This window comes from Oncorhynchus masou, chromosome 10 (assembly GCF_036934945.1).
Source record: "Oncorhynchus masou masou isolate Uvic2021 chromosome 10, UVic_Omas_1.1, whole genome shotgun sequence".
Taxonomy (NCBI): domain Eukaryota; kingdom Metazoa; phylum Chordata; class Actinopteri; order Salmoniformes; family Salmonidae; genus Oncorhynchus; species Oncorhynchus masou.
In genome coordinates, this window is record NC_088221.1 from 13,014,048 (window position 1) to 13,040,380 (window position 26,333).

At 42.6% G+C, this 26,333-nt stretch overlaps 1 protein-coding gene across 1 annotated transcript in view; it reads left to right on the forward strand.

Annotated features, from left to right (window-relative positions):
- LOC135547160 (glycerol-3-phosphate dehydrogenase, mitochondrial-like) overlaps positions 1-24,953 on the forward strand; it is a 41,516-nt gene extending 16,563 nt beyond the window's left edge. The window contains exons 9-17 of the mRNA XM_064975882.1: positions 914-1,107; positions 4,627-4,761; positions 5,810-5,985; positions 6,943-7,074; positions 7,746-7,904; positions 12,386-12,498; positions 12,817-12,895; positions 15,010-15,108; positions 23,435-24,953. Of these exons, the coding sequence (XP_064831954.1) occupies positions 914-1,107; positions 4,627-4,761; positions 5,810-5,985; positions 6,943-7,074; positions 7,746-7,904; positions 12,386-12,498; positions 12,817-12,895; positions 15,010-15,108; positions 23,435-23,596 (1,249 nt within the window). The 3' untranslated portion in view covers positions 23,597-24,953. The remainder of the gene's footprint in view (positions 1-913; positions 1,108-4,626; positions 4,762-5,809; positions 5,986-6,942; positions 7,075-7,745; positions 7,905-12,385; positions 12,499-12,816; positions 12,896-15,009; positions 15,109-23,434) is intronic.
- Positions 24,954-26,333: the final 1,380 nt, after the last annotated feature.

Genomic DNA, 26,333 nt, shown 5'->3' on the forward strand with positions numbered 1-26,333 from the left:
ACCCCCCCCCCCTTTGCATCACTGCATCATTAGCGCCTGGCTGATCAATTCATTAGCACCATCGGCTGATCCACGAGACAGGGACAGCCAGGACAAAACATAGGCACTCTTACGTTACAAGATGCTCTTGCATGGATGGTTCAGAACAAGTGCTTGGTGCTGAGGGGTTCTGTTCAGGGGAATCATGTCTCTTTGTGTTTCTTCACACTCGCTGTTAGGTCGAAAAGGCCATTTAGATGAGTTTAATCAAGCTAACAGATGGCATTGTATGCCGTTTATCTCCAGATGAATATGGATTTTTGAAGAGAGCTGTTGGCCTACTCAACCAGACTTTCCTGTAATGCCTACACTTTTAGGAAAAAAGGTGATATCTAGAATCTAAAAGTCCCAATAAGAGAACACTTTGAAGAACCATTTTTACACATAGGGTTCTACATGGAACCCAAAAGAGTTCCACCTGGGACCAAAAATGGTTCTCCTGTGGGGACAGCCGAAGAACCATTTTGGAATCCTTTTTTCTAAGAGTGCTGGTTTTCATGTTGATGCATGTTATTTGTGTTTGCAGGGCAACAAAAAGTCCCCCCCCCCCCCCGCCCTTTTTCCCCGCCACCTCTACCCCTCCCCTGTTTCCTGTATTAAATTGAGTCAGTACCGTGTGCATGTGTTTTAAACAGGACAATATGAGTGCTATGCTGCCGCTGGAACTATACGGGAGCAGTGGCGTAGCTGGAATTGAAACCAGCAGAATTAATCTCCTGGAAAGACCGTTGACAGGAGCCTGATTATGGGGTGTCCCCCAGTCGGCCCGCTCACGACCCCCAGCAGACCAAAGGTTAATGCAGTCTTCTTGTTTGCTTCCCCCACTCTACTTCCACCACACCCCCTCCACCACACCCCTGCACCCTACCTTCAGTCCAGACAACATGGGGCTCCTGGACCCAGCCACCAGCGACGGACGCGTCATCTTCTTCCTGCCCTGGGAGAAGATGACCATCGCCGGGACCACGGACACGCCCACGGAGATCACACCGCACCCCATCCCCATGGAGGAGGACATCAACTTCATCCTCACGGAGGTCCGCAACTACCTCAGCCCCGATGTCGAAGGTGACTATGACCTGCAATGACCTGCTTATGGTTTCTCCGAGGGATTCACAGTGCAGGAGTAGAAGATCTCTACTATAATCATGAATTGACATTTCTTTACCAACTTTTGATAATGCAATATGCGTTATCTATATGATAACTCAAATAGCAAGTTATATCTTTATAATAACTGGAATACCCAGTCCTTTCAGAAGTCTGGATCGTTTTGTAAAAATGATATATCAGTGAAATGCTTGTATTCTATACAGCATTTTTTCCCCCAAGTCAATCCTCCATAGGGTGATGGACAGGAAGGCCATGATGCTAAAGTTATAAAGGTAGCAATGTCAACACATACGGTATTTGCTTTACAAGCCATGAATCACTCGTGTGCTATACTTTTACACTTACGGCACTATAATGATGTTACAATCATACCTAATTCATAACAGACGTTTATGATAATAAATACACGTCCGACAATCTCACAGCATTCCCCCCCCCTCTCTAGATTTACAAATAGCTGATGGAGCAAGCAGCTGACTGATATAAATGGGCTAATGTGATGGCAGTGTAGCACAGTGTAGGACTTCCGCCAGATATTAATTCATCAGGCGGCCACAGAGTGCAGACAGATACAAATTCCTGCTTTAATTATGTATGGGGACCTGCAGTCGAGAAACAGGAGACATCAACCAACAACACTCTGAGGATTTCTTATCGGAACTTTGTGAAGCCCTATTTCATTTCGTCCATAGTTGTTTTGTTTCCGTCGACTATAATGCACTGCTGCTTGTTGTTTCCCTAAACACTTAGGACAAAATAGATTATCTGCTTTCTACTCACTATACCTCCACATGGGAGGTTTGTTATGAATAAGTGAAAAATAACCAATACCACATTAAATTATATTGTTTTCGATTTGCGATTTTTATGAGACCTTCCTGGAGCCCTTATTATGTATTTTGTATATGTTTTTCCGATTTGGGGCCTCTGATGGCCTTGCCGATTGACTGGTTTATCAAAACCCAGGGAGACTTTATTAAATGAAGGACCGTTGGGTGTCTAAACAGAATGCAGTGCTATTGATTTTGGAGAAGTGGTCTAATTGTTTTCAGTGCACAAGGGGTTGTCGAGATTATTTGATTGATTAGCTTGATTCTAGTCTACATCCACATCCTCTCCTGGCCAGCCAATCTAATGGCACAGTAATGCCAAAGCACTGCATTCTCCATCATTATTTTCCATCTTTCTATATCCAGCATAAGATTTACCCCAAAAGGTTTTTGCACATTTCCTACTCATTAGCTGCCAGCTTTCCTTCTACCAAGACGTTGAGACAGTAGAGAGGTGGCACCTGTACAGTACAGTAGCTCTGTCTGTATTGAGCGTATGGAGGAGGACTATGTGTCATGGTGGCTCTGCGACTCAGGTCTCAGACCAGCGTCCGGGCAGCTCCATGCTGCAGCCAGCATGCTCTGTGCTCTGGACGGCCCGCCAGGCTGACATGTGGCGTATGTCTGGGCGAGACCCTGTCTCCCCAAGTCCTGTGGTCACAGTCGGAGCAGAAGACCCTATGGCCTGAGAACAAAAAAACCACACAAGTGTGAAGCGATGGAGCCGGAGGCCATGAGGGAGCGGACTTTTCTCCTCCGTATCATCTCTCCGTCCTTGCCTGTGGACGTGCTGGGGCTCCAGACGTGGAGTCTCCAGTAATTCTGAACGGCAGAGGAAAGGAGAAGAGGAGGATCTTTCCAGGGGGGATTTGTCACATTATGTGGCGGTGACACCTCAGAGGAGACATAGTGGCCTGGAGTGGACAGGCAGTGTCTCCTCAGTCCTTCCTCCAGTCCTTCCCGTAAGGAAGTGGTCTCCATGGCTTCTCACAGTCACACCAACCTCTGAGTGACACCCAGCAGACAGTTCCAGATCCCTACTGGAACCAAACCTGGGTTCAATTACTATTTGAAATAATTTCAAATACTTTAGCTGGGCTCGATTGAGCTTGCCTGGCACAATGGAACCAATAGAATAGTCATAAAACTGCAAATACCGCCCATCTGGCACTCCAAGCAGGCTAAATCATTTGCTAATAGTGTTTAAAAGATTTAAAATAGTTTTGAACCCGGGTCTGACTGTAACAGAACCGTACCAGTAGCACACCCCTGGCCTGCTGTTGCTGCAGCTGAAGCACTGGGCCTGCTTTGTTCCTCTACTGCAGTACGGACTGGACTCCATTATGTCCCAAATGGCACCCTATTCCCTATATAGTGCTCTACTTTGGACTTGGGCCCATTGGGCTCTGGACAAAAGTAGTGCACTATATAGGGAATAGGTTTCTATTTGGAATGCACCCTCTCTCGGCATGGTGGAATGTTTCCACACGGCCTCCATTCCCTGATAATGAGTCATCCCAACAAAGGACCCGTCAGTTCAACTCATATTGTCTCTTATAATCCAAAAATGGCACTCTTTTTCATATTGTATCCTTCACATCCCAGACAACCCACATTTCTGCGTGGAAGAATATGTCCTTTGTTCACAACCATACATTTTGAGGAAGGGTAAATGTATATGTTTTCAGTGTGAGTTGAATGGTTTTTAGGTATGAATCAATCTCAGCAAGACGTATGAGGCTGTCCTAATATGGACACCATACTGGACTAGAAAATATACCCACAAAGTTGAAGTCAATCAGACTGAGCCAGTGAACTCTTGAATGCAGCCAGCAGGTCCCCTATGTTGAATACAGCCAGAGTTGGAGACCGAGCGGGCTGTTTCCCTATTCCCCTATATTGTGCACTAGATTTGACCAGAGCCCTATGGAACCTGATCAAAAGTAGTGCACTAAATAGGGAACAGGATTCCATTTGGGTTGCAACCAGAGATGTTGTTTATCATGCATAGCTCTCACTTTGCACCGCCGTACAAATGAGCTTTGTCTCTATCTGCTCCCCTTTTACTGCCCATGTGAGGCCTTCAGCCCCATAGCTACTCAGCTGTCATAAATGTTTAAAAAATGCCCTTTGATAACGAGTTTGTCATTGTTTTATTCAGAAATATCAACCAGCCCATTATGGTGGCAGCTATTCTTTCAATCGATACACAACAGCATATTAATATTTAATTCTTTATATGTCACTGCGATAGGAAGAGAGAGCGGCTGTTGTGGCGAATGAGTTGGAAGTCATTTATTTTCTAGCAGTAGAGGAGGGAGGTGTTATTTAGGCGTGCAAGGATTCCACTGGCTGTCCATCACTCTCATAGCTTTGTGTTTCTCCTGCTTTGTGTAGCCTAACGTGTGTGTGTGTGTGTGTGTGTGTGTGTGTGTGTGTGTGTGTGTGTGTGTGTGTGTGTGTGTGTGTGTGTGTGTGTGTGTGTGTGTGTGTGTGTGTGTGTGTGTGTGTGTGTGTGTGTGTGTGTGTGTGTGTGTGTGTGTGTGTGTGTGTGTATGTGTGTGTGTGTGTGTGTGTGTGTGTGTGTGTGTGTGTGTGTGTGTGTGTGTGGTCTCACTCTGTCTGGACTCTTTGTCCTGTGCAGTGAGGAGAGGAGATGTCTTGGCAGCCTGGAGTGGTATTCGTCCGCTGGTCACAAACCCCAACTCCAAGGACACTCAGTCAATCTGCAGGAATCATATTGTCCACATCAGTGACAGCGGACTGGTCACCATCGCTGGTTAGTCTGTACAGTCAAATGTTTCACTGCATTTTATCAATGCTAATCATGCTGTACATGTAACTTACTCTGTGTGAGATAATATAGGCCTATACTTGAATTGCAGCACTAACAAGTCTATTACAGATAGTGTGTTAATAACACCATATTAGCACAAGTCTATTACATATAGTGTGTTAATAACACCATATTAGCACAAGTCTATTACATATAGTGTGGTAATAACACCATATTAGCACAAGTCTGTTACATATAGTGTGGTAATAACACCATATTAGCACAAGTCTGTTACATATAGTGTGTTAATAACACCATATTAACACAAGTCTATTACATATTGTGTGGTAATAACACCATATTAGCACAAGTCTATTACAGATAGTGTGGTAATAACACCATATTAACACAAGTCTATTACATATAATGTGGTAATAACACCATATTAACACAAGTCTATTACATATTGTGTGGTAATAACACCATATTAACACAAGTCTATTACATATAGTGTGGTAATAACACCATATTAACATAAGTCTATTACATATAGTGTGGTAATAACACCATATTAACACAAGTCTATTACATATAGTGTGGTAATAACACCATATTAACACAAGTCTATTACATATAGTGTGGTAATAACACCATATTAGCACAAGTCTATTACAGATAGTGTGGTAATAACACCATATTAACACAAGTCTATTACATATAGTGTGGTAATAACACCATATTAACACAAGTCTATTACATATAGTGTGGTAATAACACCATATTAGCACAAGTTTATTACATATAGTCTGGTAATAACACCATATTAGCACAAGTCTATTACATATAGTGTGTTAATAACACCATATTAACACAAGTCTATTACATATAGTGTGGTAATAACACCATATTAGCACAAGTCTATTACAGATTGTGTGGTAATAACACCATATGAACACAAGTCTATTACAGATAGTGTGGTAATAACACCATATGAACACAAGTCTATTACAAGTAGTGTGATAATAACACCACATTTTAAATCCTTGCCTAGGTGGGAAATGGACAACATATCGCTCCATGGCGGAGGATACCCTGGATGCTGCAGTCAAGGCCCATAACCTTTCTGCTGGCCCCAGTAAGACAGTGGGCCTGATGCTAGAGGGAGCTAAAGACTGGACTCCTACCATGTACATCCGCCTGGTACAGGACTATGGGCTGGAGGTGGAGGTGGGCACAACTACTAGTTGCAAAATTCTGTTATCATTCCCAACATTCCCAGGTTTTTCTGAAATCCTGGCTGGAAGATTCCCGAAATCAGGAAGGAATAAGCAGAAGGTCCGGAATCCTCCACCTAGGGTTTCTGGAAAACCTGGGTATTTAAAAAAAAGTTAACAATCATTTTAGGTAGTTGTAATGATTTATTGAGGTGCCAACTTTAAAGTAATGGTCTGCCATAATTGTATGACATCAATTTGTAGGAGGATACTAATGAATAGTCATTTGTAGAGCTGAATTGAATGGCTCCTTTGATACATGAGTCCACATAATCCCGGAAGCTACTGTCAAATGAAGATTGTGCCATCAGTACCCTGACATCCCAATGATGAGCCACATGTGTTCATCTTGGCCAATGAGTGAATTGAACACCAGTGCTTTTAGCACAGTGGATTAACAGTGCAGCTTGCACTCTCTCTGTCACTGCACCACTCAGACACATCTCCAGGACAGTCCCACGCCATGTTAGACTTCAAATGAACTGTACAATGACCTGCAAATGACAAGCCGAGAGAGTTGCGGCCCCCTGTGACTTAGTGTGAATGAGATTTAACCCTTCGTTAGCGCGGAATAGGGAAGAAAGCCTAATCTATGATCCTGATGTTGCCGGAATGTTTAAAAAGGTCAATGTGCTGATATTTTTGACAGCGTGTGACCTTTAGTGGAAAAAAAGTAACCAAACCGGTTGAATTGAAATAACTTCTTCTTTGTTTAGTTCTGGCACATAATGTATCACAGTCAAAGCATGCTGTCTCCTCTGCAGCCATCTCCACCATGAGTGACTCGACTGTTAATACATCGTATTGATCTCATATCAAAAGGTGCTGTTTAAGTGCAATGGATTTCCCAGGGAACATTGGCCCATTCTGTTTGGATTTTAACTGGATTGCAAATGTGTGTGGTGTCCAGGTGGCCCAACATCTGGCCTCTTCCTACGGAGGGAGGGCTTACGAGGTCGCCAAAATGGCCCATGTCACCGGCAAACGATGGCCCATTGTCGGCAAACGCCTCGTATCTGAATTCCCCTACATTGAGAGTGAGGTTTGTATGTACATTATATTCAGGACTGCAAAATTCCAGTCACTTTCCCAAAAATTCCCAACTGGAAATTCTGGGAAACATAGGAAGTTACTGTAGTTAAAGACATGCTCCGGTACTTTGGCGTATTTTTTTAACATCCCACTTTGGGCTAGGTGTGTGAGTGTGTAGTTCATACATGCATAATCTATGAGCAGAATGACTGTTTTACCTCAATGAGCCACAAAATCCCTAGTTTGAAAGCAAATGATTTCTTGAAGCTGTGCCTCGCTATTTTTCCTACATTTCCCCTCACCTGGGTCAGTCCCCTAGCAATTCGAGTTCTAGACAATGAGCTTCAGCCCCTCTCATTTGAATGACTGCTAGCAAGAGGCCTGTCCAGCGTTATCCAATGAGTTTGCTGGGTGGGCCCAACGGCTCAGTGGACACAGCAGAGCGAGAGAGAGATATCAGTGACGTGGTGCACATATCTGCACATACAGTATGTGACACATTACGCAATTTTCAGGGACCACTTTTGGCTAGCGAGTGCTACTTTCAGAACTACTTGCTAAAAAGAATACAAAAGTACCGAAGGATCTCTTTAACTCCTAATCAACAGAGCTAAAAGAAGAGTGAATAGGTGAATGACCAGAGGTGCATGAAATGTAGACTAAGCATTATATTGTTTCCAGGTCCAGTATGCCATTAAAGAGTATGCGTGCACGGCCATTGATGTGATTGCCAGGCGCACGCGGCTGGGCTTCCTGAACGTGCAGGCGGCCGAGGAGGCCCTTCCACGCATCGTAGACATCATGGGAAAACAGCTGACGTGGAGTGAGCAGAGGAAGAGGGTGAGCTGCACCACTCTCTCACAGTAGGGTTGCAAACTTCCAGAAAGTTTCCAGAAAATTCCCAGGTTTTCCAGAAATCCAGGTTGTAGGATTTCCTTCTAATTTCCTTCAGATTCCAGAAATCTTCCAACTGGGATTCCTGGAGAATATAGATATTTTGGGAAAGTTACTAGACTTTTGCAACCCTATTTCACAGACAAAATCACTGCATTCAAACCGCCACACCTTTCCTTAACCCATGTGTACAGTATACAATCGATATGTAAGAAAATTCCTATTGACTGGCACCATTCCCAGTATCTCTCTCCCATCCCGTCACTGATTTTCCCGCTCGGATATCCCCGCACGTGCATTTTGATCGACCTCACATTAACTTGGGATACGTTTGGTCTTTATTAAGAGCCATATATTGGCTTTGGTCATTCCCATAGGTTAATTATGGAGGTTTGCTTTATGCTGTTGCTACATTCACACTGTAATCATATGCAGCTAACAAAAGCCAATTACTGCTTGGGTATCCCCTAAATAGGTATTGTTTTGATATTTCTATTCCAGTCTAGGTTTTGTTTGTATTGGACTATTAATAGAGAAATGCCTAACTAGAGCTTTGATACAGTTTGATTCTCATGAATTCAGATGGGGCCTCACCCTTCCTCTAATTCTCCTTCTACAGTAGGACCATTGAACTTTAGCCCAGTTATGGAGTGATTCTTGTCTGCAATCCTTAGAACACCTTTACCAATCCATGACAAGTCACATTCAAAGCAAACTGGTGTTGAATGTGAACGTATTAATTCACCACTATGGATAACTGACCCCTGTTTTTACAGTTTTTAGGTTGAGAAGGTATTTACAAAGCCACTAACCTACAGCATTTGTGGTAGATTGCAGGCCACATGTTTGTATGTGGGTGTCTGAGTGTCTGCTATGTGATCAATGTGTGCTAATGGAAGTAGTGCTAGTGTTGCTGTGATGAACGTCTGGTATTCCAATGGGCCTTCAAATCAAATCGGATTGGTCACATACACATGGTGAGCAGATGTTATTGCGAGTGTAGTGAAATGCTTCTGCTTCTAGATCTGACAGTGCAGCAGTATGTAACAGGTAATATCTAACAATTCCACAACAAAACCTAATACCCACCATCTAGTAAAGGACTGGGATAAGAATATATAAATATAAAATATATGGATGAGCAGTGACAGAGCGGATAAAATACAATGGATATTACAGAATAGATAGTATAGTATACAAATCAAATCAAATGTATTTATAAAGCCCTTCTTACATCAGCTGATATCTCAAAGTGCTGTACAGAAGCCCAGCCTAAAACCCCAAACAGCAAGCAATGCAGTTGTAGAAGCACGGTGGCTAGGAAAAACTCCCTAGAAAGGCCAGAGCCTAGGAAGAAACCTAGAGAGAATCCAGGCTATGAGGGGTGGCCAGTCCTCTTCTGGCTGTGCCGGGTGGAGATTATAACAGAACATGGCCAAGATGTTCAAATGTTCATAGATGACCAGCAGGGTCAAATAATAATAATCACGGTGGTTGTAGAGGGTGCAACAGGTCAGCACCTCAGGAGTAAATGTCAATTGGCTTTTCATAGCCGATCATTCAGTGTGTCTCTACCGCTCCTGCTGTCTCCTAGAGTTGAAAACAGCAGGTCTGGGACAGGTAGCACGTCCGGTGAACAGGTCAGGGTTCCATAGCCGCAGGCAGAACAGTTGAAACTGGAGCAGCAGCACGGCCAGGTGGACTGGGGACAGCAAGGAGTCATCAGGCCAGGTAGTCCTGAGGCATGGTCCTAGTGCTCAGGTCCTCCGAGAGAAAGAAAGAAAGAAAGGAGAGAAAGAGAGAACGAAAGAGAGAGAGAATTAGAGAGAGCATATTTAAATTCACACAGGACACCGGATAAGACAGGAGAAATACTCCAGATATAACAGACTGACCCTAGCCCCCCAACACATAAACTACTGCAGCATAAATACTGGAGGCTGAGACAGGGGGGGTCGGGAGACACAATACCCCCGGACAAGGCCAAACAGGCAGGATATAACCCACCCACTTTGCCAAGCACAGCCCCCACACCACTAGAGGGATATCTTCAACCACCAACTTTCCATCCTGAGACAAGGCCGAGTATAGCCCACAAAGATCTCCGCCACGGCACATCACAAGGGGGGGCACCAACCCCGACGGGAAAATCACGTCAGTGACTCAACCCACTCAAGTGACACAACCCCCCTTAGGGACGGCATTGAAGAGCACCAGTAAGCCAGTGACTCAGCCCCTGTAATAGGGTTAGAGGCAGAGAATCCCAGTGGCGAGAGGGGAACGGGCCAGGCAGAGACAGCAAGGGCGGTTCATTGCTCCAGAGCCTTTCCGTTCACCTTCACACTCCTGGGCCAGACAACACTCAATCATAGGACCTACTGAAGAGATGAGTCTTCAATAGACTTAAAGGTTGAGACCGAGTCTGCATCTCTCACATGGGTAGGCATCCCATTCCATAAAACTGGAGCTCTATATGAGAAAGCCCTGCCTCCAGCTGTTTGCTTAGAAATTCTAGGGACAGTAAGGAGGCCTGCGTCTTGTGACCGTAGCGTACGTGTAGGTACAGTGCCTTGCGAAAGTATTCGGCCCCCTTGAACTTTGCGACCTTTTGCCACATCCAAATCCGGCTTTAAACTTCTTCACAACAGTATCTCGGACCTGCCTGGTGTGTTCCTTGTTCTTCATGATGCTCTCTGCGCTTTTAACGGACCTCTGAGACTATCACAGTGCAGGGGCATTTATACGGAGACTAGATTACACACAGGTGGATTGTATTTATCATCATTAGTCATTTAGGTCAACATTGGATCATTCAGAGATCCTCACTGAACTTCTGGAGAGAGTTTGCTGCACTGAAAGTAAAGGGGAAGAATAATTTTGCACGCCCAATTTTTCAGTTTTTGATTTGTTAAAAAAGTTTGAAATATCCAATAAATGTCATTCCACTTCATGATTGTGTCCCACTTGTTGTTGATTCTTCACAAAAAAATACAGTTTTATATCTTTATGTTTGAAGCCTGAAATGTGGCAAAGGGTCGCAAAGTTCAAGGGGGCCGAATACTTTCGCAAGGCACTGTATGTACGGCAGGACCATATACAGTATACATATACAGTATATACATATGAGATAAGTAAAGTGACTAGTGTTCCATTTAAAAAAAGTGGCCAATGATATCAAGTCTGTATGTAGGCAGCCTCCTCTCTGTGCTAGTGATGGCTGTTTAACAATCTGATGGCCTTGAGATAGAAGCTGTTTTTCAATCTTTCTGTCCCAGCTTTGATGCACCTGTACTGACCTCGCCTTCTGGATGGAAGCGGGGTGAACAGGCAGTGTCTCGGGTGGTTATTGTCCTTGGTGATATTTTTTGGCTTTTATTTTATTTTTGCCTTCCTGCAGTTGCCGTACCAGGCGGTGATGTAGTGAGGGTTTTCGGTGACAAGACACATTTTTTCAGCCTCCTGAGGTTGAAGAGGCACTGTTGTGCCTTCTTTACCACACTGTCTGTGTGCGTGGACCATTTCAGTTTGTCTGTGATATGTACACTGAGGAACTTAAAACTTTCCACCTTCTCCACTGCTGTCCTGTCGATGTGGATAGGGGGTGCTCCCTTTGCTGTTTCCTGAAGTCCATGATCATCTATTTTATTTTGCTGACATTGAGTAAGAGGTCATTTTCCTGACACCACCACACTCCAAGGGCCCTCACCTCCTCCCTGTAGGCTGTCTCGTCGTTGTTGGTAAGCAAGCCTACCACTGTTGTGTCATCTGAAAACTTGATGATTGAGTTGGAGGTGTGCATGGCCATGCAGTCGTGGGTGAACAGGGATTATAGGAGGGGACTGAGAACGAACCCTTGTGGGGCCCCAGTGTTGAGGATCATTGGAGTGGAGATGTTGTGTCCTACCTTCACCACCTGGGGGTGGCCCGTCAGGAAGTCCAGGACCCAGTTGCATAGGACAGCGTCAAGACCCAGGGAGTCAAGCTTATTGATGAGTTTGGAGGGTACTTTGGTGTCGAATGCAGAGCTGTAGTCAACAGCATTCTTACATAGGCATTCCTCTTGTCCAGATGGGATAGGGCCGTGTGCAGTGTGATGGCGATTGCATTGTCTGTGGACCTATTGGGGCGGTAAGCAAGTTAAAGTGAGTCTAGGGTGACAGGTAGGGTGGAGGTGATATGATCAGCTGACTAGTCTCTCAAAGCACTTCATGATGACAGAAGTGAGCGACAGGGCGACAGTCATTTAGTTCAGTTACCTTGGCTTTCTTGGGTACAGGAACAATGGTGGCTATCTTGAAGCATGTGGGGACAGCAGACTGGGATAGGGATTGATTGAATATGTCCTTAAACACACCAGCCAGCTGGTCTGCGCATGCTCTGAGGACTCGGCCAGGGCCTTCACCTATCTGTTATGTGTATTCCTGTAGGAGGAGCTATCTGCAGCCAAACAGTTCCTGTATTATGAGATGGGCTACAAGGCTCGCTCAGAGCAGCTGACCGACACCTCCGAGATCACCCTCACGCCTGCTGAGGTGGGCAGGTAAGGCAGACAGGCTGGTGCCATCGCGGAGTGTTCACCATCGCGGAGTGTTGGTGCTGCTCCCAACACAAATGTGACTTCCCACCGGAGACCGGGGTTCAAGCCCGGAGTCGACCCTTCCAACTATCCCGTTTGTATCCCCTTTGTAACTTCCAATCTGTCTAAATAAAACTTTTACATATATTTGAAAAAGACACAGACAGACTTCACACTACTGTTCCCTTCTCCTCCCCTCCCCTCTCCTCCCCTGTCTGTCTCAGAGAGCTAGCCTAGCACCGACCCAACAGCCACCCACCACTTCCTTTCTTCTGTCAACAGGTATATGAAAAGGTTCCACAAGTTTGACAAAGAAAATAAGGGCTTCATCACCACCGTGGATGTTCAGCGGGTATTAGAGGTAACGAATGATGCTCAGTCTCATGTGGCGTTTCCCTTTGTCCTCTCCACTGGAGTGTGTGTGTGCAATTAGTGTGCATTTGTCAGGCCTGTAGAAGGAGTATCAGATTTCTCTGCTTTAATATAACCACGGTGCTCCACAACACAGCGTTGCTCTGATGGTCCTTTTTTAGTTCAGTAACCATGACACTCCGTTGCTCAGTCACACGACAGCAGCGCTCCCTCCAACTGATCATGAGCATGAGGAGCTGTTGGGCTAATTATAAGTATGAGTTGACATAGCATTGTCAAATGATGTTTGAAGTGTAATTCAGGCCATTTAACATGTAGTGATAAGGTGGTGTTCATGTGCTCTTAACCTTATCCCACTCTTTGGATCCAAAACAACTTAACTAGAGATCCAATCAACGTTATAGTGGTGTACTTATATAGTATAATGGTGAGAATTGAAACAAAATCATTTCATTTTGTTAAACATGTCATTTGCCACGCGGAGATGTCCACAAGTGAATATTCAGATGTTGATTGCCATTGTGAAGGTGGTGGTGGTGGTAGTAGTAGCAGTAGTAGTAGCAGTAGCAGTAGCAGTAGTAGCAGTAGTAGTAGTAGTAGTAGCAGTAGTAGTAGTTGCAGCAGTAGTAGTAGCAGCGGTTAAGTAGTAGTATCAGCAGCAGCAGTGGTGGTAGTAGTAGTAGTAGTAGAAGTCGTAGCAGTAGTAGTAGTAGTAGCAGCAGTAGTAGTAGTAGCAGCAGTAGTAGCAGCTGTAGTAGTAGTAGTAGCAGTAGCAGCAGTAGTAGCAGTAGTACCAAGAGAAGTAGCAGCAGTAGTAGTAGTAGTAGCAGCAGTAGTAGTAGAAGAAGTAGCAGCAGTAGTAGTAGTAGCAGTAGTGGTAGTAGCAGTAGTAGTAGTAGTAGCAGCAGTAGTAGTAGTAGCAGTAGTATAAGTAGTAGCAGCAGGAGTAGCAGTAGCAGTAGCAGTGGCAGTAGTAGTAGTAGAAGTAGTAGTAGCAGTAGTAGTAGCAGTGGCAGAAGTAGTAGAAGTAGTAGTAGTAGTAGCAGTGGCACTAGTCGTAGTAGTAGTAGCAGCAGTAATTGTAGTAGTAGTAGAAGTAGTAGTAGCAGCAGTAGTAGAAGTAGTAGTAGCAGCAGTAGTAGTAGTAGTAGTAGTAGTAGTAGTAGTAGTAGTAGCAGTAGTAGTAGTAGAGGTAGTATCAGTAGTAGTAGCAGCAGCAGCAGCAGTAGTAGCAGTAGCAGAAGTAGTAGTAGTAGAAGTAGTAGTAGCAGTGGCACTAGTCGTAGTAGTAGTAGCAGCAGTAATTGTAGTAGTAGTAGCAGCAGTAGTAGTAGCAGCAGTAGTAGTAGTAGTAGTAGTAGTAGTAGTAGTAGTAGTAGTAGTAGTAGTAGCAGTAGTAGAAGTAGTAGTAGCAGCAGTAGTAGTAGTAGTAGTAGTAGAGGTAGTATCAGTAGTAGCAGCAGCAGTAGTAGCAGTAGCAGCAGCTCCTGCTGTTAGAATGACGTGTAGTGGAAAACAGTAGTGTTTGGTTTGAAACCCACTGGGGTATAACTATAGGGAGTATATAAAGTAGGCGCCTGTCATTAATCCCAACCTATTCACATCCATTCCATTGAAAGTGTATGGATTAGCTGTACACAAAGATTCAGCTAGCGACAGGCCTCTGCAAGAGACCACTCTCTCTCTCTACTAATTGAGCTGTGGGTTGGCGGTGGGGGATGTGTGGGAGTTTCTGTCAACACAATCGAAATGAAATGTGTTTCATTGCTAGGGAGCAAATACCGGGGTGACATATTCATAAGAAGCCTCATCTCGGAGACGATATGAATATACTGGATAGGTGTCGCTCTGGATATTACTGTAGCTGAAGGGACTTGATGAGACCACGCCTGCATCCCAAGTGGCACCCTATTCCCTATATAGTGCACTACTTTTGACCAGAGCTCTATGGGGCCCTGGTCAAAAGTAGTGCAGTATACAGGGTATAGGGTGCCATTTGGGACGGCAACCCATGTGGTTCATAGTTCTAGTGTTTGAGATGCGGACTCAGTACCTGCACCAGTTTACTGGTGACTGTTCTAAACTATGTTTCCTTTGTTTCAGAGTATCAATGTCTATATAGATGCAGACACCCTCCATGAAATTCTGAATGAAGTCGACCTCAATAAAAATGGACAAGTGGAATTTAATGAATTCTTGCAGGTAGAGTATATTAATTTCTGGTTATTGTCTGGTTATTTTTGTGTCAAAAATATTTTAAATCCCACCTCCATTTTTGTTGTTGTTGTGTGTATTACATTTTCTTTCCACTCTAAAAAATGTTTTGGGGGGTTTTCTAGAGCTTATAATAGTTCATGGTTTGAATAGATGTGTGTGTGCATGCTTACATGTGCAAGTGCATACATGTGTGTCTGTTAGAGAGAGTGTGAAGCACACGCGCACACACGTGGATGTGCTCCCTCCCTCTCTCCTCTCCTCTTGACACTGCCAGGCTCCTCCTGCTCGGTGACAATGATGAATGCAGAACACGAGACACATTAATGCAGGGGATTCTGGTCAATGTCAGCCCTTTCTTCGCCGTGTCAAGTTAAACAAACAAGATCAAGGCAAAGGGAATGGTAATTATCCCTCAAGAGATAAGAGACGTGCCGTGGAGGCCTGGTTATGGGGGGATCCGGCTCCTCTGCCATTCCTAAACATGGTCAGTCTTCCTCTGCCACTAGGGTCACTTCTGATCACCCTGCTCTTAAAAACAATGGTCCGTATTCACAAGGCGTCTCGAAATAGAAGTGCTAGTCTAGGACCAACTTCCCGCTGTCCATGTCATCTTATTTATTGTGATTTAAAGTCAAAACTGATCCTAGATCCTATTCTTGGTTGCTTAATGAATACAGGCCCATGTCTAATGTGCTTAGAAAATGGGTTTGTCTCAAATCAGAGAGGGAAGCATTTGCATGTTCTCTATACATTACATTGACTTCGCTCTGCGTTTAAGGAGGATTTCATTTGAGGTTGAGGTGGAGTGACCTGTCTGAGCCCTTTGTTTCATGTGTCAGACGTGTGAACATTTTGTGGCGTCTTAAGAGCATATGCACTCTGCTGAAATCCAACTAATTAGGGGAAAGGAATGGAGATCTTTACGTTGAGCTGTTATATTACGGATGCATTTCATCAATGTCTTTTGGACGTTAATTTAGTTAGGAATATGCTGTGTGCATGGAATCAAAGAAAGAATATATATAACTCCTCTGAAGGAGACAGCCTACCTATCCACTTAGTACTCTTAGACTTGGGCATCTCAGAGTGCTGATCTAGGATCAGTTTCACAATGAATAAGATCAAATGGACAGGTGGAACCTGATCCTGATCAGCACTCTTACTCTGTGACATGTTATACATATAGCCCCTGGACCAAATTTAGTGGCTCCGAAAATCTGGTATAATCTTCATTAGTGTACTTTTTGAGTGGCAGAACCATTTATTTCCTGGTTTTCTGGTGGTCTTGGAGTGGAGTCCAGTGGCTGAAGCAGGAGGTTCTGGTTATGGTGGTATTATGGGTAGGCATGGTCTTCCTCACATAAGGCATGAGCAGACTTACAACCAGGATGGCCGGTGAGCTGAACATGTTCTAGCATGATAATGATTGAGCCAGCATCCCCCCCCCCCCCTCTCTCTCTCTCTCTCTCTCTCTCTTACTCACTCTCTTTCTCAATTCAATTCAAACTGCTTTATTGGCATGTCGTAACAATGTACATATTGCCAAAGCTTACTTTGGATATTTACAATATTAAGATGATGAGAATCAAAATTGTCAACAGGACAACAATAACAACAATAACCAACGGTCAAAATAACCATACATTGAACAATAACAATAAGCATACAGTAGAGGACATGTGATAGGTCGGTCAGACACTGTCCCTCATCTTATGGCAGGCAGCAATGTAGTGTGCTGCCAACCCACAGCTCTCTGCGTCCTCCCCCAACAGGACGGGTAGCCTACTCTCATCAGAGAGGTCTTTGAAACCTTGAATAAGGGTTTCAAATTTGGGGAAATGACACTCTAATTGTTTTATGTTTTTTACATTTTGTCAGGAAATGCAGCTCTGTCTCAGATTCTGCTTTGATGCAGTGGTTGCACAGCCTTTCCTCTACAGGGAGTTTTCCCGTGTCTACCCTTCTCAATGGCAAGGCTGTGCTCACTGAGCCTGTACTTTGTCAAGGTTTTTCTAAGGTTTTGATCAATAACCATGGTCAAATAGTTAACCACGGTGTACTTTCAATTTAGGGCCAGATAGCACTGCATTTTGCTTTGTGCTTGTGCTTCCCAATAAGCAATGTAGTTTTATTTTGATTGTGTTGTAATTAGTTTTATTCTGATTGATTGGATGTTCTGGTTCTGAGGTTTCAGAGTGTTAGTAGAACAGGTTTGTGAACTCAGCCCCAGGACCAGCTGGATGAGGTGACTATTTTCTTTGTTCAGCAGGGCTTGGTAATGATATGAGAGGGGTCACTGTATTTTAGATGTTTCCAAAACTTAATTGCTCTTTTTTGAGTTTTTATTATTAGTGGATATTGGCCTAATTCTGCCCTGCATGCATTGTTTGTAGTGTTCCTCTGGACATGTAGGAGAATCTTACAGAACTCTGTATGCAGGGTTTCAATGAGGTGTTTGTCCCATTTGGTGACTTGTTTTGCAAGTGAATCCCACATCTCACTGGCATAAAGTGCAATTGGTATGACACATTCAATTAGTTTTAGCCAAATTTTAATAGGTATTTCAATTTACTTTTTTAATGGTGTAGAATGCCCTGCGTGTCACGGCCATCTTCCTGGAAGGAATAAGTGGACCAAAGCTCAGCGTTGTGAGCGTACATTAGTTTATTTCTAATGTCGCCAACAAAACAATACAAAATGACTGTGAAGCTTAAGAGGGCTATAGTGCCACTAACAAAGCCAACTACCCACACTGACAAAAGGGGAAAATACTGCCTAAGTATGATTCCCAATCAGAGACAACGAATGACAGCTGTCCCTGATTGAGAACCATACCCGGCCAAAACAAATAAATACAAAAACATAGAAAATAGAACATAGAATTCCCACCTAAATCACACCCTGACCAAACCAAAATAGAGACATAAAAAGCTCTCTAAGGTCAGGGCGTGACACTGCGTGCCTTCTCTCTCGGTTCATTCACTGCATCATTAAGGTGTCCAGTTAAGTATTTTTAAGTGATTGTAGTGTGTGCAGTATTCTATATTTTGTACCAATTGAGAACTTAGTCTAATTCTCTGAGATCTGGATCTTCTCTGGAAAATCATTATTTTAGTATTTTTGGGGTTTACTTTAAGGGCCCAGTACTGCTCTAGCAGGTCCAGGCTCTGCTGTTGGCCATGTGCTGTGGGTGACAGCAGGCATAGGTCATCTGCGAAGAGTAGGCATTTAACACCTGAATTGTGGAGACTAACACCAGGGGCTGACTATTTTTCGAGAATAGTGGCTAATTTGTTGATGTAAATTTTGAAGAGTGTTGGGCTCAGATTGCAACCCTGGCGAAGGCCCTGCCCCTGGTTAAAGAATTCTGTTCTTTTCTTGCCAATTTTAAAGCTACGCGTATTGCCAGTATACATTGATTTAATTCCTACACCACTTTCAATAACATTGTAGAACAGTCCTGTATGCCAAATAGAATCAAATGCTTTTTTGGAAGTGGATAAAGCAAGAGTATATTTTGCAGTGGCGTGCCATAGGCCTGGGGGCTGGGCCTTCAGTGAGGTCCTACACAGTCCCACCCGAATTAATCCACCTCTTATTACCATCATTATGATGCCATGGCTCTAGACACTATACATTTAGACAGAAACGCACTATAAAACCAGGCGTTGCGTCACTTTGAAATTTACATTTTTATTCATAGAATTGCAGGGGAAGAGTACAATACCTTTTCATTGTGCAGCTCCCATTGCCCTGCGCGCTTGTTCGTTGAGCTGTAGATCCACTCGGGTGTCCCCAAAAGATTTCAAAAGCACCATTGCTTGTAAGTGCCCAGCCGTGTCTCATTGCTGCCTTGGTTAGACAACTCAAGTTTGCAAAGCCAGTGTGGCTCCAAACACCAAATCTATCACTTGCAAATAATAGGCATTCCCAGCAGTACAGTTTGCAGTGCTTCTCGGAGCCTATGAGCCATTGATAGCGCTAGGAAGTTGGAACTTTGAAAGTGGCGAACGAACCCCTTTCCCGCCTGTGACAGTATTTGTAGCGTCGGCGTCGGGCGAACTCTCCTGACAATGTCTAACTTTTCTTGAAAAGTTTGTCTTGAGAATGCCGTTATAATTATATCCTCGACCAAATCGATATCTTCTCCTCCTTCTGCAATTGTGGGTTAAAAAAAACAGCTTAGTAGTACGCAAATGAAATAGTTTATCAAATTCAGTTTCCTAGTTCTGAGGTTTGCATATACCTGCCCATATAGGACCTGCCTCTCAATATTGGTAATCCAATCAAAAGACGTGCACGCACTACGCCTGCTAGCTGGATCCTGTGTAACACTGGAGCCAGCCAGCAGGCATACAATAGCCAACTCTAAAGCTGATTGGTTGCCACAAATTTTTTATTTCCATTCACTTTTTAGACCCCTGGCAACACATGATGGCTGAATATGATTGGATAAAAGATCTAACATAAAGACCAGCCCTCCAAATCTCAACCTGGGGCTGGAAGCAGTGCAACCAAGAGGAAAGCTATGAAATGAAGAGTATAACTCTTACTCTGGGGAATAATTTAATACATATTTGTGGGAAAATATATATATTTTTAATTATATTCTGATGATGTTTAGGCCAGCAGAGAAGGCCTTGCTGGCCCTGACGGCCCACCACTGATATTTTGGTATTATTTTGGTGGACATGTTTATCTATCAGGGTGTGTAGGGTGTAAATATGATCAGTCGTGCGATGTTTTGGTATAAATGCAATTTGGCTTTTACTCAAGACATTGTGCTTATTGATGAAGTTTGGAACTCTTACATTTATAATACCACAGAAAACGTTCCCCAGGTTAGTGTTCAAACAAATGCCTCAGTAATTGTTAGGGTCAAATTGGTCTCCGTTCTTAAAGATTGGGGTTATGAGTCCTTGATTTCAGATGTCAGGGAAATAACCTACACTCTACAAATTAAACAGTTTTAATATAGCCAATTGAAACTTTGCACTAGGGACTTTGAGCATCTCATTCAGGATGCCATCAGGTCTGCATGCTTTTTTAAATTTGAAGGTCTGATGTTTCTTATAGAGCTGGTCAGTAATTGGGGAGTCCAATGGATTTTTATTGTCCTTTATAGCTTTTTCCAATCCATTCAACTTCTCATGATTTTGGCATTGCTCTGCGTTTGTGTCAATATGAACGGTGTTGTAGAGTGTTTTAAAATGGGTTGTCCATAAGTCACCATTTTGTATCACTAATTCCTATTGTTTAGATTTAAAAAAAAAAGTTTTTTCCAATTTTGCCAGAAGTTGTTTGTGTTTAAGGACTCCTCAATTACTGTCAGCCGCTCACTGTTGTACTGTGCTTTTTTGGTTCTGAGTGTACATTTATAGAGTTTTAAAGTCTCACAGTAATGAAGGCGTAATTCACCATTATTTGGGTCTCTGTGCTTTTGGTTGGATAGGTTTTTTCTGTATAATTGTACAATCTGCATCAAACCAGTTGTCATCTGTGGTCTTTTTTGTTTAGTTTAAAAAAAATCAATTTCAGTTGTGCTTCTTTTGCTGTTTGCCTGAATATATAGTTGATGTTTTTTACTGTTAGATTGAGGCCTTCTTTACTGTGAGTGAATGTGGTATGCAGAAAGTTATCTGATAGTGTTTTGATATTTTGTTTACAGGTTGCTTTCTGGTATTCTTCTGTGATGTTTTGGGCCCATCTGTCTGAATTTCTGATGGTTTATAGCTTACTGGGCTGTGAATGTGTGGTTGTTTCCATGTCACGACTGTAGGTGAATCTCCCCAAAGAGTCCCCCCGTAACCTACCATTGACAAAGTACAGACACAGGCTTCTACAGAGCTGCAACAGATCCCTTCCGTTTTTGTTGATGGTGCTGTCACTATTGTTTCTATGGGGGAGATTAAGGCAGTTCGAAAAATATGGCCTGTAATAAAGCTGTCCTCTCGTGTGGTCATCCAATCGGGTAGTGTTCCTGTGCGCGCATTTGTGTCCCCACAGATTTCCCTGGGCCTGGAAATGGCACATCTCTTCCTCCAGGGTGGGGAAGGTCTCCTCTGAGTAATATGGGGATTCTGAGGGGGGGATATACAGTTGAAGTCGGAAGTTTACATACACTTTAGCCAAATATTTAAACTCTGTTTTTCACCATTCCTGACATTTAATCCTAGTAAAAATTCCCTGTCTTATGTCAAATAGGATCACCACTTTATTTTAATAATTTGAAATGTCAGAATAATAGTTGAGAGAATGATTTATTTCAGCTTTTATTTATTTCATCGCATTCCCAATGGGTCAGAAGTTTACATACACTCAATTAGTATTTGGTAGCATTGCCTTTAAATTGTTTCACTTCTTACGGCTGAAATCCCATTAACGGGATCGATTTGACAATAGCCAGTGAAAGTGCAGTGCGCCAAATTCAAAAACAGAAATACTCATAATAAGAATTCATTAAACATACAAGTGTTATGCATCAAAATACAGCTTAACTTCTTGTTAATCCAGCCACAGTGTCAGATTTCAAAAAGGCTTTACAGCGAAAGTGCAATTATCTGAGGACAGCACCCCGCATACGAACACATGAAAATCAGGTTTCAACCAAGCAGGTGCTACACAAAAATGAGAAATAACGATATAATTCATGCCTTACCTTTGATGATCTTCTTCTGTTGGCACTCCAAAATGTCCAATAAATGGTCCTTTTGGTCGATAAATTTCTTCATTATATCCCCAAAATGTCCATTTATTTGGCACGTTTGATTCAGAAATACACCGGTTCCAACTCGCCCAACATGCCTACAAAGTATTTAGTAAATTACCTGTAAACTTGGTCCAAACATTTCAAACAACGTTCCTAATCCAAACGTATGTATCTTAAAACGTAAATAATCAATAAAATGTAAGACGGGAAATACTGTATTCAATAACGGACGAAAACAAAGTGAAGCGCGTTCCAGGTCGCACGCTCCAAAAGACTTGAGTCCCTTAGTGTGACACATGGAAAGAACAGGGCTACTTCTTCATTTCTATTAAAAAGGGATTACCATAGAAAACTAATGGAAAACACATTGAGCTCAAACACTTTTCCCTGGATGGATTGTGCTCGAGGTTTCGTCTGCCAAATCAGTTTTGTTATACTCACAGACATTATTGAAACAGTTTTAGAAACTTCAGGGTGTTTTCTATCCTAATCTACCATAATATGTATATCCTAGCTTCTGGGCCTGAGTAGCAGGCAGTTTACTTTGGGCATGCTTCTCATCCGGTCGAATACTGCCCCCTAGCCCAAAGAGGTTTTAAGCCATTTTGCCACTACTTTGGAAGTATGCTTGGGGTCATTGTCCATTTGGAAGACCCATTCGCGGCCAAGCTTTAACTTCCAGACTGATGTCTTGAGATGTTGCTTCAATATATCCACATACTTTTCCCTCCTCATGATGTTATCCATTTTGTGAAGTGCACCAGTCACTCTTGCAGAAAAGCACCCCCACAACATGATGCTGCCACCCCCGTGCTTCACGGTTGGGATGGTATTCTTCGGCTTTCAAGCCTCCCCCTTTTTCCTCCAAACATAACGATGGTCATTATGGCCAAGCAGTTCTATTTCTGTTTCATCAGACCAGAGGACATTTCTCCAAAAAGTACGATCTTTGTCCCCATGTGCAGTTGCAAACCGTAGTCTGGCTTTTTTATGGCGGTTTTGGAGCAGTGGCTTCTTCCTTGCTAAGCGCCTTTCAGGTTATGTCGAGATAACTGTGGATATAGATACTTTTGTAGCTGTTTCCTCCAGCATCTTCACAAGGTCCTTTGCTGTTGTTCTGGGAATGATTTGCACTTTTCACACCAAAGTACGTTCATCTCTAGGAGACAGAATGCGTCTCCTTCCTGAGCGGTATGACGGTTGCGTGGTCCCATGGTGTTTATACTTGTGTGTTATTTTTTGTACAGAGGAACGTGGTACCTTCAGGCGTTTTGGAAATTGACATCATTTTCTGGAATTGTTTAAAGCGGTTTAAAGGCACAGTCAAATTGTGTATGTACACTTCTGACCCACTGGAATTGTGATACAGTGAATTATAAGTGAAATAATCTGTCTGTAAACAATTGTTGGAAAAATTACTTGTGTCATGCACAAGTAGATGTCCTAACCGACTTGCCAAGACAATAGTTTGTTATTAACAAGAAATTTGTGGAGTGGTTGAACAACTAGTTTTAATGACTACAACCTAAGTGTATGTAAATGTCCGACTTCAACTGGATTTAAACGTTTTTAAATGGTCCTGCTACTGTGTCCTGTCTTCAGCTGATGAGTGCTGTGAAGAAGGGCCAGGTGTCGGCCAACCGTCTGGCCATACTGATGAAGACGGCTGAACAGAGCCTGGACCAGACAGAGCCCCTCGAGCAGAGGGAACCTGTCGACCAGAGGAAGCCTGTGTCGGTGGACCGTAGCGGGGGAGGAGTGTGAGACTCAGCCCCCCTGGCCCTGGTTCTTCCTCCGGACGATCCTGGTCACACAACTCTGGGACCGTATGTATTGCACCTCAAAGTATGAGTGCCGATTTAGGATCAGTATTGCGTTTTAGATAAGGTAATATGGATGGAGGGACCTGATCCTCGATCAGCACTCCCACGCAGAGATGCTTGATGCATACGGCCCTGCTCCAGCCTGGTCGCCACAGATCTATGTGCTTTAAACAACCCTTCTGACTTGTATGTTGCCATGGTCATGTCATGTGATATCATATCATAGGTGTCATGTATGACATGACAACGGAAGTCACAAGGGTTGGCTAAAGCTCATATGGTATTGTATACAGACCTGGACAACCCAAAGGTACTGAAGCTCATTATCTTATGTCTTCCATGGGAGTTGCTCTGCTGACACAGGCATTTTCTATCACTGCATCAACACACATGTAGCCGATGCCTCGCCTTGAATCTTACAAACTTGCTTCCATATTTATTGAGATATTTATTGAGATATGAAATGAGTAATTATTGGGACACTGTTGTTTATTTCAATGTATTTATTTATTGTTCATTTTTACACATTTCAACAACAACAACAACAACACAATTCTTAATGTATGATGTTACTGTGGTTTTTAACATTGCCCAAGAGCGTACAACTGAATGTTAGATACAATGCAAAGTGATGTGCAGCTTACGTTGACGACTTGAATTGCACTCATTGTGTTCTTCAAAAAGGGTTTTGTTGTGTACCGTACTCCTGTGCCATTTTATACATTTTAGATACTGACAATCTAACGGGAGGCATTTTGTACAAATAGTGTTTGCTGGATGTTGTGAGTTTTGACCGCACTTTCAGCAAAGTTCTATGGTCCACATTTAAGTAATGCAATTTAATTGTTCTATTCGATGCAAGGCTTAATTGGAAAATGATAGCATTTTTCACTCACTGCCATTTACATCTATATTTTATCCCTTTCAAATGGACTCTAAATGCTAGATATTTATTATATTCATTTAGTCGACGTCAAATGAGATACAAATCAACAGTGAGCATCTTTAAATATTCCACAGTAGGTGCATGTGATTGGTTCCTGGAAACGTTATTGTCTTGCATGATTTTATTATGCTGAATGGGATGAAGTGTTGTGTTTGATGCTGGCTTTTAATTTCTGGATCTGTCTGTGCACTTGGTGTTTTTATGACTATTAATTTATTACTTATGGTTTGTCTGGTTAGCCACTTGCATTTATAGAGTAATAAGGGAATGTATTTAATGTGCCTTGCTTTCAGATCCAGTGCGAATTGAGAGCATGAATCAACAGAGCTGATTAAACCATACCCTTCCTGGCTTTTAAGCGTGCTTAATTTCACAGTGACTATAAACAAAGCAATTATTTTCTTATGCACACTGTTAAAGTCAAAAAAATGTCATGTGTTTGCCCCTAGTACAACAATTAGGTATGAGGGCAGTTTCAAAGAGTTACATCTCTTAATTATCAGTTCTTAATTCATCCACTTTGAAAGTTGACTAGAGAGCACGAGACCAATTCACTGAAACTTGTGGTTGTTGTTGTTCTTTTCATTTGTTTTTGATAAAACTCACATTATTAACAAATTGGTTTTAGAATACATTGATTGGAAATGTAAGGGTTAAATGTAGGGAGTTATAATACATATTTATGTCGGGCTTAATCTACAGATTGTTTCTCACCAGCCATAGGGGTATTATGCAATCTAACTCCTCAAAAGGACAACAGTGATATTCTCAATACATAGTGGGAGGGCTTATCCATTCTTCTACTGCCAGCTCCAGCACCAGGATACTTGATATATGAATTGGATTTACTCTTTTATTTGGATGGTAGGATGGTCAATTGTTGTTCTAATGCAGTTGGGTGAAGTTTTGTCTTCCTTCTGACAAAAGCAATGGAATGTGAATTTAGTTGCTGCATGAAGCGACTGCTTTCAGCAATAAGTATAAATATAGTACCAGTCAAAAGTTTTAGAACACCTACTCATTCAAGGGTTTTTATTTATTTGTACTATTTTGTACATTCTTAGAATAATAGTGAAGACATCAAAACTAGGAAATATTACATATGGAATCATGTAGTAACCAAAAAAAGTGTTAAAAACTTCTTCGGGATCGGTGTCCCTTCCGCTGGACGGTTGAGCTCACATAGGCTAATGCGATTAGCATGAGGTTGTAAATAACAAGAACATTTCCCAGGACATAGACATATATGATATTGGCAGAAAGCTTACATTCTTGTTAATCTAACTGCACTGTCCAATTTACAGTAGCTATTACAGTAGAAGAATACCATGCTACTGTTTGAGGAGAGTGCACAATTTTGAACATGAATAGTTATTAATAAACTAATTAGGCACATTTCGGCAGTCTTGACAACATTTTGAACAGAAATACAATGGTTCATTGTATCAGTCTAAAATGTTGCAAATTCACAGCTGACATCTACTGGCCAAAATCTAAATTGCACATGGGCTGAAATAATTCATTATGGCCTTTCTCTTGCATTTCAAAGAGATGATGATCCAAAAAAAATATAAAAATGTTTTTTTTCTTCTTTGTATTATCTTTTACCAGATCTATTGTGTTATTCTCCTACATTCCTTTCACATTCTAAAAACTTCTAAGTGTTTCCTTTCAAATGGTACCAAGAATATGCATATCTGTCATTTTAGGCAAATATTTTAAAGAAGAGGTT